The sequence below is a fragment of the Podarcis cretensis genome (genome assembly GCF_951804945.1).
Source record: "Podarcis cretensis genome assembly, chromosome: 3".
NCBI lineage: Eukaryota > Metazoa > Chordata > Lepidosauria > Squamata > Lacertidae > Podarcis > Podarcis cretensis.
Window position 1 is genome coordinate 95,511,334 of NC_137172.1, and position 14,000 is coordinate 95,525,333.

Here is a 14,000-nt window from a genome sequence, read left to right on the forward strand (position 1 = left end):
CCACATTTTGTTTCACCAATTGTTCCATTAGTGTAGTAGGGAAATCGAAAAAAAGCCCTTTTAACTGGTTCAAAAAAATAGCATTTTTATTTTGCTGTTGTCTGGGTATGTCTCTCTGTTGAATATTCAAAGTTAACATCCGACTAGTCATGTCAGGGGAAAGTCAAACATTTTCTTGAAAACCATGCAGTGAAGGTCCTTTGTATAATCTCAAAAGTGTTTACTAAGAAACAAGTTAATTGAAATTGAAACAGTTTAAAGAAGTGAACATGTGTGTTACTCCTGCATATTCCTCCTCCTTGCTAAGAACTGCCAATATATTTGTTGCAAGTACTTCCACTGCCCTGCTAGCAGACCACTGACCACGCAAGACTGTGCCTCTGTTCTTCTTTTTACTTGATAACCTTTCCAAAATAACCCAAAGTCTTCAAAAACTTGGTGATTGCTGCTTAATGTAAATTGAGCAAGTTTGCCCAGTTACTCACACATCAGCTTCTGAGGTGCAGATCTTTTCTTCTTCTTCTGTGCAGTGTACATGGTTATAATACCTTGTTGCTTATACAGTTGTACAATGCTGTAGCTCAGCAATGCCTCTCTGCAGCTAAACAAATGAGGAAATACGCCTTCAGGAGAAGGTTAAACAAACAAATTGCAAAGGTATTGGTCCTTTCCTGGGTAGGTTACAAAATACTTTAATCCATATATGTCTAATGTTGAAAAACTTAAAACAATCTCTTATCTATAGTATATTTCTCAGTGTATGTCTTTTGTAAGATATTTAACAGTTTGTCTTTTCCAATATACAAGGCTGCTTAAGCTGCAACTGAGGAACAATTCTTAGTTGCCACCCATCTAGAATATTTATTCTGAATGTGCCCACAATAACAATTCCCTACAATAATTAGAATTTTCTAGTCACTAGTAATGGGACAAGCAAAGCCCCTTGCTCAGTGCTACAATTCCCAAGTGCCTGGTAACTAGTTGGCTGTCAGGTGCTTGGGACTTTGACAACTGGGTGGAACAACCAACCGTTCATCATGTGACATAATAATGAGATCAGGTAATTGACAGGTGGGTTGTCCTTCTCACCTGTCAAGAGTTGGCCAATAGGGTGGGGACAGATAACTATTTCGTCCCCTGGAACAACAAGCTTCCCCACTCTTGTACTAGTGTCATCAAACACCAATTTGGTTTAATTGGGGGTTGGGAAATAAATGAAAAACATTGAAAACTGATTATCCCCTATGAGAATAGTTATTTTCATATCCTGCCTTCTTCCAAACAGGTGCAAAGTGGCATTTTTAGCACAATCACCTACTTAGGTAGATTTAGCTGAAAGACAGTGGCTTGCCTAATGCCAACCAGTTAAGCAATTAATCTAATTTCTTGACACTTTGCAACGATATTAATATAGTTGTCACTGTGAATATTCCAGGAGTGATAGTGGAGATGTGGAGATGATCTGTAGGGATTTGTGGCTCTTATAGCATCTTCATAGCATTGTGCAACTTTGAAGTTCTGTCAGTCTGTATTACTTGTTCGTATGTGTGGGGTAGGAATCAGTAAGCAATTAACCATTATTTCCGTTTGAGGTGACTTTGTAATTAATTTTATAGGAGTGATCTGGCATGGAACAGGATGGGTTGTTGGAAGGGGAGAACAAGCTTTTAAAAAAGCTGGTGGAAGAACTTTAAAGAGTTCTTCTATCCCATTTGAGCAAGAGCTTCTAACTTGTTTAAGTACAATACTTAATGGAACAGCAGAATAGGCACTCTAGAACCGGTTAACATCTCAAATGTGCTTTGTAAAAAAATTGCCCTTTCACTTAAAACTGAAGTGTTGTTTTAACATGTTGCATGAATTGAAAATTCCATTAATAGTGCATAAAGCACTTGTGGATATTAACAGCACAATCCTGTTTGTTTTCAATGGGACTTCCTCCCAGTATAAGTTTGCTTTTTAGGAGAGTTTAATAAATCATAATTATCATCACCAGATAGCAGCATTTCAGTTGTTCAAAGCACTTAACAAACATTATTCACACTCTTGGCCGCTTGCCTTGTAATACCTTAAAAAATGCTATCACAGTCAGCTAGGCTGCTTTCATGAAATGAATTAATGTCATTTCCTTTTTGCGTAGAGTGTTATTGATGAATCAATCAACTGCTTAATCAAGCGACTGAATATTGGATGATGCATGTGAATAGAAACTACTTCAGGGTTTTTATTTAATCAGTTCATCTCAAGGGACCAGTTCTGGTTTTCCAGAAAGGTTTAATTCAGACTTCAACAGTGCAAAAGAGAGCTTCACCTAGTATCTATGTTGGTTCTACATGATTAGATTGCAATCCCATACAATTCTCAGCAAATGTCACTGCGAACTTTCTTTGTAATGTATTTCATGTATATCATGCATGAGAAAAGGTGTGGAAAAGTCCAAAAGGGTCTTAAAAACAAGGAGGCTGTAAAAGGCAAGAAAAAAAATCCCTTTAAAAGGAACATTTTTGCTGAAATTAATAAACGAATAAAAAGTCTTAAACAAACATAAAGCCTACAGCAAGCCAAGCAAAGAGGAGTATGAAGAACTAATTGATAAACTAATAACCCTTACATTATTTTTCACTAGCAGAAAAGGTTGGAGAGAGAGAGAGCCATTAATTTTTGGGCAGTGAGTTTGAGGTCTTTTTCCTCTTACTACTTGCCTTTGTCAAAAGGAGGTGGCAAGTCACCAGGGCAAGGGGAAGGACCATAGCTCAGTGACAGAACATCTGCTTTCCGTGCAGAAAATCCCCCACATCTCCAAGTAAGGCTGGGAATGACCCCTGTCTCAAGTCACCAGGGCAGATAGCATTCATCCCAATGTCTTAATGCAACTTACAACTTACAACTACAAGGATTGTAAGGCAGAGACCTCTATTTTTAAAAAGCAGCCATGGTAAATCAGAAAATTGCAGTCCTGTATAATATGAGCTGCCATGGTTACAGTGCAAAGAGATGAGTTTTAGCATTTTAAAATAAATATAATGGATTTGATTTTTGCAGAAAGCTTCTGACTCCCTTCATCCTATGTGGCTCACTGTGGCTCTTCCCTGCTTGAGCACATTATGGTAACCAGGGTGCAAATGCAGCCAGAATATATTGCTGATAGTTGTTTTTAAAATTTTTGTATGCTGCTTAGTGAAATGTTTCTATTAGGCAACTCATATATGAAATAAATGATCAAAGAAGTAGAAATAGTTATACTCTGATTTTTATTATTGATCGAAGTGGATTCAGATTTCTATATCATGGATACCAAGTCACACAGACAAAAATACAAAGGATTTCATTTAAATCCTGTAAGGTCTTGATAAAGTAAGTAACTTCTTTTTCTTTGATCAACAGGTTCGCCATAAAGTAACTCAGAAGGCTTATGCAATGAAACTTCTTAGTAAATTTGAAATGCTCAAAAGATCAGATTCAGCCTTTTTCTGGGAGGAGAGAGATATAATGGCCTTTGCCAACAGTCCATGGGTAGTTCAGGTAAGGTTTTTCGTGATTAAAATTCTGTGGTAGTTTGAGGTGACGTTTAAATAAGCATTGAGGTTTTAAATTGGTAGTGTTGTGTCCTTTATGTTGATTTCACATTTTGGATTTGTAGTTTAGAATCTTAAGAACTTTATTCTTTTCTCCATCTTAAAGATTAACTGCTAATGCGAGACTCTTTCAGATTTAATTTCAGTGGTACCTCGGGTTACAGACGCTTCAAGTTATGCGTTTTCAGGTTGCGTACCGTGCTGAACCCAGAAGTACCGGAACGGGTTACTTCTGGGTTTTGGCGCTCGTGCATGTGCAGAAGCACCAAATTGCGACCCACACGTGCACAGATGCTGTGGGTTGCAAATGCTGCAGGTTGTGATTGTGCCTCCCGCACAGATCACATTTGCAACCTGAGGTTCCACTGTACTTGATTTTGATTTTAAACATACCTGCTACTATCAGTGTTCAATGTGATGTTCAAACAAATTATGTTGCGTTGAAAATGGTTCACCCTCCCATCAGAAAGTTTAATTCTGTCATATGTGCAGCACAGTGTAAAATTGCTTATATGTGTTTTTGTTGGGTGGAAGCTGACAGGAATATATGAAATTGGCTTGTAGTTACAGATGTGAAGTTGTTAGAAGGTATAAATTTAATCTGGAAGGGGCAATTTTTGTTACCGCAGTGTATATACCATTGACCTTCAGTGGGTGTGCAGGAAGAGTACCATTTAACAGTTTTCTCTGGGGAAGTAAAGCACCCATTGGTATCAACAGGCTACTACACAGAAAAGTTGTGGTTTCAGGAATATAATTCAATTACTGGCATTAGCAACTTTTTGCTGGGCAAAAGAAGGCTCTTCCCAGGTGCTTGAGCCTCAGTGCTCTTGCTACTTCCATGGAAATGGGTTCTGCTTTCTCTTCACTTGAGGCTAACTAAATGGTATACAGTCGTACCTTGGCTCCCAAATACCTTGCGAGTTGAACGTTTTGGCTCCCAAATGCCGCAAATCCGGAAGTGAGTGTTCCAGTCTGTGAATGTTCTTTGGAACCTGAACGTCCGACGCTGCTTCCGCGGCTTCCGGTTGACTGCAGGAGCTTCCTGCAGCCAATCGGAAGCTGCGCCTTGGTTTCCGAACGTTTTGGAAGTTGAACGGACTTGTGGAATGGATTCCATTTGACTTCCAAGGTACCACTGTATATTATTAGGAAGTGTAATTTTAAAAAATCAAGCCTTTGTAATGAGTCATAGTACAACCGGCAGACTATCATATGAAGCTTCTCTTGTTTATTGTCAAAACAAAGCATGTAAACTACAATCAAGGCTCAGTGATGTTACAGTTTTGCTTATTATAAGGATTGAAGTGTCTTTGTGATTTTAATCACCACTTGCCATATAAGTTGCGTGGAGAGCTTGCAAAGCTTCCTACACTTTCCAATAGTGGGTGCACTTTGCACATCTTTTGCTGTAGGGTTTTATCAGCAGGTAGTGTACCCAAAGGCCGCAACTCCCTAAATTACCTCTGATTGTTTTTTGAACTAGAGAAACATATTTGTCCAATCATACATTTTGTATTATTACACTCTTGGAGGCAGTCAGAAGGTAAACTTGAGGGAATACTATTGCTTGCATTCTCCCTCCTGCTGTATGGATTTGCTATTGTATCTACCAACGTAGTGGAGGCAGTGGGAAATGGAAGTGAAGGAGGAGTAGGATGGGAATTGGGCTTGTGGAAAAGAAAATCTTGTATGTGAACCAAAGAGTTGCAAGTATGGTGTTGGCCCTTTCCTAATGTGCCTGTGAATAGATGTCAGTTCTGATGCTGCCTTGTCAGAAGAAGGATACTTACTTGTTTCTCAACAGTACTGTACTTGACCTTCTCGAAATGTTTTGGTGAGCCACAAGAGATGTGTTTCATCAGTGACATGATGGGTAAACTGAATTATTCTGGAACTCCTTAAAGATCTGCTACAATTATTGTATCATACCAAAACTGTTCTTAAAAGGCAAGGGGGAAAGCTGCTCTAGTTGCCATAAATTCACTGGAATTCAACAGATTGTGGCAAATTGCCCGGTTTTGTGAAGTCTTTATATCTGTCCATCTTTCTGGGTGCAGCTTTTTAGTGCCTTTCAAGATGACCGATACCTTTACATGGTCATGGAATACATGCCAGGTGGAGATCTTGTCAACCTCATGAGCAATTACGATGTGCCTGAGAAGTGGGCCAAATTTTACACTGCTGAAGTCGTCCTTGCTCTTGATGCAATTCATTCCATGGGCTTGATACATAGAGACGTGAAACCTGACAACATGCTTTTGGATAAATATGGACACCTGAAGCTTGCAGATTTTGGTACTTGTATGAAAATGGATGAAGTAAGTATGTGGTTCATTATGTGTGCTTCTAAAATAATATGCACTATATCGAGGTAATTTTAACTGTGCCATAGACACAGACGCAGCATGGTGCTGTGGCTAAGATAATTTGTACCGAGTCTCCTGTTCAGTTCTTAACCTTTGCTGTCAACTCACAAGGTAACCTCAGCCAAGCTACTATCTCTCAGTAGTATCTACCTTGAAGATTGAGAAAGAAGGCATGTTGGTATGCACATTCAGGATATGGTTTTATTTTTCAGGTTTGAACTCCAGGTCTAAACCTCCATCTCTTTTTAAGAAAGGCAAGAAAATTATAAATGACTCTTTGTGAGGAAAGACCTATTGCTTTACCATTTGCTGATAGTTTTCATAATACCTTAAAGGTAAAGGTAAAGGTACCCCTGCCCGTACGGGCCAGTCTTGACAGACTCTGGGGTTGTGCGCCCATCTCACTTAAGAGGCCAGGGGCCAGCGCTGTCCGGAGACACTTCCGGGTCACGTGGCCAGCGTGACAAAGCTGCATCTGGCGAGCCAGAGCTGCACACGGAAACGCTGTTTACCTTCCCGCTGGTAAGCGGTCCCTATTTATCTACTTGCACCCGGAGGTGCTTTCGAACTGCTAGGTTGGCAGGCGCTGGGACCGAGCAGCGGGGAGCGCACCCCGCCGCAGGGATTCGAACCGCCGACCTTTCAATCGGCAAGTCCTAGGCGCTGAGGCTTTAACCCACAGCGCCACCTGCGTCATAATACCTTAGGGAACATTAATTACAAAATAGAAGGCTGTCTGATGACAGGCCCAGAGACTGGCTTAGGGAAAGTAAGGGATTATGTGGATATGGCACCTATCTTTCCAACAGATTGTCTTACATAGGTCATGGCTTTTCAGAAAAATCTGTTAATTTTAACAGATTTTATCTCTGGTATCTCTTTTGTAATCTCATTGGGCACTTTTTAGAAACAATGGTGTTAAGTGGTATATAAATTTCTGAGTAATTGTGCATTAGAAACTCTCACAATGTGCAGCTCTTTACCATCACAGTTATGGTACAAACTACACACAGGGAATTCTTCCTTCTATGTGTGAGTTGTATAGAAAGGAGAATAGGATGCTTTTCATAATAGGCACTCCTTTTTCTCACCCAACCCGTTTTAGAAGCAGCAATCTCTTGTTTTGCTTGCCTGCCCTCTTTGCAAACAATTGCTGCTTCAGCTTTTCTTTTTCTCTTTCCCTGGCTGCTTTGCTAATCTTTGTGAGTTGGTGGTTTTTAAATGCATGAACAAGACATCTCCTTAATAGAACATAGTTAGGGGTAGCCACCTGGAGAGGCTGCAAGGAAGCATATTTATTTGACTACATCACAGGGGGTGCACATAAATAAAGAAAACAAACTTATAATAAAAATGATACCAAATTAAAATTACAACAGCAGCAACATCCTAACACCACAGTAAAGCAGGGGAGATTACCGTATTTTTTACACCATAACACTCACTTTTTTCCTCCTAGAAAGTAAGGGGAAATGTCTGTGCGTGTTATGGAGGGAATGCCTACAGGTGGCGGGGGGGATCTGCTGCAGTCATGAGCAGAGGATCTATGGTTCCCCTTCCTTCCCTCCTCTGTGGCTCACTTTGAAACAGCAAAGCGGGAGAAGAGCCGCTGAGTGGGGAGGAGAGAGGGACAGAGAGCCTGCTTCTTTAAAGGAGCAAAGCGGGAGAGGAGCCACTTACACGAGTGTAAGCGGCTCCTGTCCGGTTGGTTTCTTTAAAGCAAGCAGGCTATCTGTCCCTCTCTCCTCCCCACTCAGCTCACTAAATAGCAGCAAAGTTTTTCAGCTCGCTAAGCCGGGGATGAGTGGGGAGGAGGAAGAAAAGCAGAGCCTGCTTGCTTTAAAGGAGCAAAGTGGGAGAGGAGAGGAGCCTTCTCCCCTTGTACCCCTCTTCTTCATTATTAGCAGCATCCTTCTCCACCCACCCCACGCGTGCTCCTTGTCCCTTGAGTGCTTTTCCTTCCCTCCCCACTTAAAACATGGTTACAAAGCACGGATCCACATGGATCTTCAGGATTTTTGCACTGGGTCACCCCAAATTCACCATCAGATCACATAGCATAGCATGGCTACATCTTGCACCAAAAAAATCACGCACCCACTGTTGCCTGGGGCCGCAGTGGTGCAAAAATGTGGTTACAAAGCATGGATCCACATGGATCCTCAGGATTTTTGCATTGGGCTACCCCAAACTCACCGTCAAATCACATGTCTGTGGCCACAGCATGAACCACAAAAATCATACATCCACTGTTTCGTTCAGAATATTTTTTATCTTGTTTTCCTCCTCTAAAAACTACGTGCGTGTTATGGTTGGGTGCGTGTTGTAGAGCGAAAAATACGGTAATCAGTACCCACCCCATCTACATCCAAAAAGTTGGCAGAAGAGGTGGTTCTTTAGCTGTCATCTAAAAGAATGGAATGAAATGACAGGATGCACCTCACTGGGAGGAGAGTTGCAAATATGTGGAGCCACCATTCAATAGGTTCTTCCTAAGGCACTCCTTGTGTATCAACCAGTGCTGGAACCATTAGGTAAAGGTAAAGGTACCCCTGCCCGTACGGGCCAGTCTTGACAGACTCTGGGGTTGTGCGCCCATCTCACTTAAGAGGCCAGGGGCCAGCGCTGTCCGGAGACACTTCCGGGTCACGTGGCCAGCGTGACAACGCTGCTCTGGCCAGAGCCAGAGCCGCACACGGAAACGCCGTTTACCTTCCCGCTGGTAAGCGGTCCCTATTTATCTACTTGCACCCGGAGGTGCTTTCAAACTGCTAGGTTGGCAGGCGCTGGGACCGAGCAGCGGGAGCGCACCCCGCCGCAGGGATTCGAACCGCCGACCTTTCGATCGGCAAGCCCTAGGCGCTGAGGCTTTAACCCACAGCGCCACCTGCGTCCATTAGGAGGGACTAATTTTCTGATCTAAGTAGATGAACAGGTCAGTGCAGGAAAAAGCACTCTTTCAAGTTCTACAGCACCACATAGAATGGAGTAGAAAGTACCTCTCTACAGTTTGCTCTACTTCATGAGTTACAGGTTCAGGAATGCTTACAATTAAAGCCCTGCTAACTACTTTGAAATAAATTTTCATTCATTAACTATTAGTGCTTTAATAGTGACCATGAATGGATTAAAACTGTTGCTGGTGAAAGAAAAGGAAAATGTTTCAGCAGAGTGATCTGTTTATCTAGTGAAATGGAAAATATTTTATTATTCTTGCTGTATGGAGTCAGGTTACAATTGAATTTTAAGTGCTTGATTTGGAAATAAGCTTTTTTATAGTGGAACCTAACTTCTAAATAAGTGTGCCTATTAGGGTGGGTGTGAACTCAATAGCAAACATGTACAAAATTGAGCAACCGAGATAGCACCTGAGTTCAGTGTCTATCTCTTGTGTTAATGTTTGCTTCCTAATGAGCACAATAACTTGCATGTATTTACTGCTTATAATAATCAAACCCATAGCATCCTCTAGTGGTCTTCAGATGACTTACTTTAAAATTTAAGATCAAATAAATCAAGCATACTTATTTGAAATAAAACATTTTCACCATTTAATTTGTAAGCACTTACACGCTTATTCCAGTGTATTCCCTTTGATTCTAATTTGGAATAAATTTCAATATATATTCTACTTATTTCATGCTATTCAGCTGTGTCCTTAATCAGACATTAGCAAGCATCAACAAAAGGCTAGTAGGGGAGAAAAATCTGACAAAACGGCATTTGCAAAATTTGAGCCAGTTCTAAAAATGTGGATGTGGGCTAGGGCAATGCTTTTATGACTAATGCACCAAATAAATATTTTTAAAGTATGGATAAAGCTAATAGACATAACAGATTTCTTAACATGCAAACAAGATATTTTTTACTTACTAATGCACTTTAGCAGTCCACACGCAGTCCACAAAGTTCTGTGAAAATTCCTTATGTCTATCTAAAATACAGTTGACATTTTGGCTTATTGTGGGATGAGGTACTGGTGCAGATGGAAAATCAAACAATCACTGTCTACTTGGATCTGTGGATTAGGCCAGTACCAGTATTTGTGATGCTGAGTGGGTCTTGCACCCACCCTACTCCCACCCCTGTAATTTTTGAGTTTTACTACTCTTCTTGCTATGTGGAAAGTTATAGAATCACAGAACTGTAGTGTTGGAAGGGACCCCAAGGGTCATCTAGTCCAACCCTTTGCTATGCAGGAAACTCATCTAAAGCATCCAAAACAGATGGGCATCCAGCCTCTGCTTAATTAGACCTATGCCCTGTTCTTCTGTAGAATTGCTCAGAGTGGTTTATAAATGTTTTTCAGGCAGCCTCCTATTGAATCAGTTTCCTGAGCCACCCCTGCTCAGCACCAGCAATGTAACTATGTCATGTGGCAGACTCTGGGCTTTTCTGAGAACCATAACTACATGATGGTTCCTTTATTCCATTGTTTCAGTGTAATAATTCAAGCCTCATATCTCTTTAATGACACTATAGCAATAAATGACATTATAGCAATAAATATCAATAATATATGCATAAAATGGTTGCTTTGGTAAATCTTGATGATAATCAACATGATACTTAAATAAAAGAACTGTTTACCAACTATCTTGGTAAAATTAGGCTAAACATTAGATGGCCTATGGTTCCAGGCATCGCTTTGCTTCTAATGGTGCAAAAACTAGCTTACTTTGCATTTCTTATGGTACAAAATCTGTGATCAATCTGTCAACTGGGTAGACTCACAACCTTGATGGAGACACACCAAACCCTTTGTCTGCACTACAGCATCGCACCTCTTTCTCTGAATCTGTGTCTGGAGTGTTCAAATTTTGTTTTTCTTGGGTTAAATATGGAAAAGAAACTTAATTACACATAGTTAACAGTGGCATGCCAATTTTGTAATCCCATTATTGATGACTTCTAAAGATGCAATTGATGTAGCAATTCAGCCTATTCAATTACTTTATTTTGCATAGAATTGGACACCCTGCTAGTAAGAATCTGGAGCACCTCCAGATCATGTGTAGTTTTCTTGAACAACAGGGAAGCATCACAGCTGTGTAAATACAATACTTTTGATGAGATGTTCCCCATAAAACATTCTTTTTAGTGTCTAATATTTTTGTAACTACATGTACTTATTAGTATGCCTTTATCACTGATATCTTAAATACATTTATTTTCTTGCCCAAAATGATCTGTCTGCTAAAAGAATAAAAAAAAAGCACCTCTAGTGGTAACTGCAGTTCAGAAACAAATTTTGACTACTGCATATTTGCTCTTACATTGTGTTATTGGTCAGCAAGCCTTTGAAACCCTTGATTTCACTCATACACTCTTACATTGAGCCTGCTTCATAGTTGCAGCCTCACAAGTAGATGGCCATTTCTAATGTTTTGTAAACCACCCCGTGATTCTCGGATGAAGGGCAGTATAGAAATTTAATAAATAAATAAGTGTAACCATATCAGTGGAGTGCAACATGATAAGCCATTTTGTGAGAACAACTTACTTGAGTTACACAACACCAACATAGCACCCTTTATTTTGGGGGTTGCATAACTAAGGGAATATCTTACTGAACCACCTGGTGAGTATTTGTATTAGGTTTCAGTAAATGGATCTACTTGCTGGATTGCCCTATAAGTATTTGTCCCAGCGTAGCCGCTTAACTATCTTGTAATAAGTCATCCTGATATATAGTGTAACATGTAACATGGCTGACTCTAGTAAAGAATTCTAGAACCAGGAGGTGTCTAAGTTTACATGCTTAGGAGTAGGGAGTTCAGATTGACTGAGGAACTGGGAGAAAAATAAGTAAAGAATTAGAACCTTAAATTAAATGCTTTATTTTCTCTACAAAGTGTGGTACTAAAAAATAAGGAGCTAAGGCTGTTGAAAGGTGGATTTTCCCATTTTTCTTCAGATTGGAACCACACTTTTGACCCTTCAAACATTGCTGGGTTTGAACAAAATCAATTCCAGCCACCTTGGCCAGTGGTTAGGGATGATGGAAATTACAGTCCAGCAGCATTCGCAGAATGACAAGTTCCCTACCCATGTCTTAAGATAGCACTGTTTGTATGACCCAGATCTCCTCAAACGCTAAACAGTAAAGAACTTCAACTCATTATTTGCTACCCCTGGGGCAATGAAGTGAGCTTTCGCTGTGTATTAGTATTAGCATTTATGAACAGAAAAGCATTTCATAAAATAAGTATGAGCACAATCCACTTGCATTGCTCAGAAGATCCTGCTTCCTCATTTTCTTCACCTGTTCCTCACTCTCTCCACTTGTGGGTATATACAGGCAGCATGATGATACCTGCATGTGGGAGTACGGTGTGTGCGAACCTCCTGTGTTCTCATGAATCCTTTCTTCCCTATGCCTTGCAAATTACTTAATGCTGCTTCTACTTGCTGTGGTTAATTGAAAACAGAAGCAAAAGCTTCCACTCTCCTCTTGCAAATATACTGAGAAGGTGTTAGCACAGGAGCCTGAAGCTTGCACAAATTTGTGCCCATAATGATGAAGCATAGCTTATTGTTTGCCTTCTTTTGCCTGTTGCTTTTGTTTTTGTTGTTTTTGTTTGGAATGTGTGTGTCTTTGCTTGTGTTTGGTGGTTGTTTTTTTTGGGTATGTGTGAGTTTTGTTGCCTGTTTTTAGAGGCATGTTGAATGTTTGTTTTGCTTATCTTTCATTTTGGGTTGTGAGGGTGAGTGTTGCCTGTAGTTTGGGAGTGGGGGTATTTTGGAGCATTGCAAGTTTTTCTGCTGTGAAATTGGTATTTTGAGGAGGCTAGTGCAGTCTCCATGACATTCACCTCAAAAAGAATGGAGATTCCTGGTTTAGTGCTGCATCTGAACTAGGCCAATATAGGGGGTAAAGAGCATAAGGAGACTGGAAGCCGTGAAGATCCATGAAGTTTAACTTTGATGAATATGCAAATACTTCGTAGTGCTGTTAATTAGAATTTATATCACAGTTCCAAAACACTTTGTATCTAGTATTTGAAGATATTATCATTATCAGAAAATATTAGAAAAATCTTTCCAAGGTGGGCTAGTAATTAAAAAAAACAACCCATTGCATATGTGGGGCTGAAGCTGAGAGATGCTGAGTTGATGGCAGAGGTAAGAACTAAACCCAGGATTTCTGGTTCACAACTGAAGCTCTTAGCCACTACATAACAGTAACATTGAACAGAAATATTACTGAAGTATTAAATCATATAGAAAGACATGCTTGCTTTCAAGCTCTATATTTGCTGCATAGTTTATATTGCGAACTTCTAAGACCTGCTTTGCTGGAGCACAGAAAAAGCAATAAAAACTGGACTATGTTATTCAGTCTAAACAGAGGTGTGCCTATATATTGTCTTCTGCTGATTTAGGACCAGCTCCAAATCTCTCTTGCAATTTATTGCAGAGACTTCCAGTAGATTCTGTGCCCATGAATCGGACATAACATACATTCCCAGCTTTTGCTTACTTTGTCTGGCTCCAACATTAACTCCTTCAGCTCCCTCAACAAGCTTTCTTTATACTTGTGGCATGAATTTCATAAGAGGACTTATAAATGGGTAATGACAGTGTTGTAGAGTAAGTGCAGTTAGCAGCCTTAAATTCATAGCTGCTTAAGAACTATATTTTAAAAATAGATTAAGTTAGCATTCTTGCCTAAATCTAGCGGCTGTTCTGTTTAATTGTTGCATTTTATCTGGTTATATAGACAGGGATGGTGCGCTGTGATACAGCTGTTGGAACACCAGACTACATATCACCTGAAGTATTAAAATCACAAGGTGGTGATGGTTATTATGGAAGAGAATGCGACTGGTGGTCTGTAGGAGTTTTTCTTTATGAAATGCTAGTTGGTAAGTAGTGATTTCCTCTTGTATTCCCTCTAGTACATTGATTTCAAAAGATTGTGCATCACCACGTTGGTTATTGATTCAATAAGAGCTCGGTGGCCCCTGGGTGAATCTAGTTCTGGTTACACTTCTCATATCAGAGCCTGAGTTCCCACAACATGAGGTGGGCCTCCCATGGAAGACATGGAGAG

The 14,000-nt window shown here is 40.2% G+C and overlaps 1 protein-coding gene across 9 annotated transcripts in view; it reads left to right on the forward strand.

Moving 5' to 3' along the window:
• The window catches only part of ROCK2 (Rho associated coiled-coil containing protein kinase 2), a 74,905-nt gene that overhangs the window by 26,668 nt on the left and 34,237 nt on the right, over positions 1–14,000 (forward strand). For 8 of the 9 annotated variants that reach the window (XM_079969621.1, XM_079969625.1, XM_079969626.1 and 5 more), the window contains 3 exons: positions 3,385–3,522; positions 5,636–5,896; positions 13,668–13,812. In XM_079969621.1, coding sequence (XP_079825747.1) covers positions 3,385–3,522; positions 5,636–5,896; positions 13,668–13,812 — 544 coding nt within the window. The remainder of the gene's footprint in view (positions 1–3,384; positions 3,523–5,635; positions 5,897–13,667; positions 13,813–14,000) is intronic. The other variant, XM_079969628.1, reaches the window with a different exon arrangement.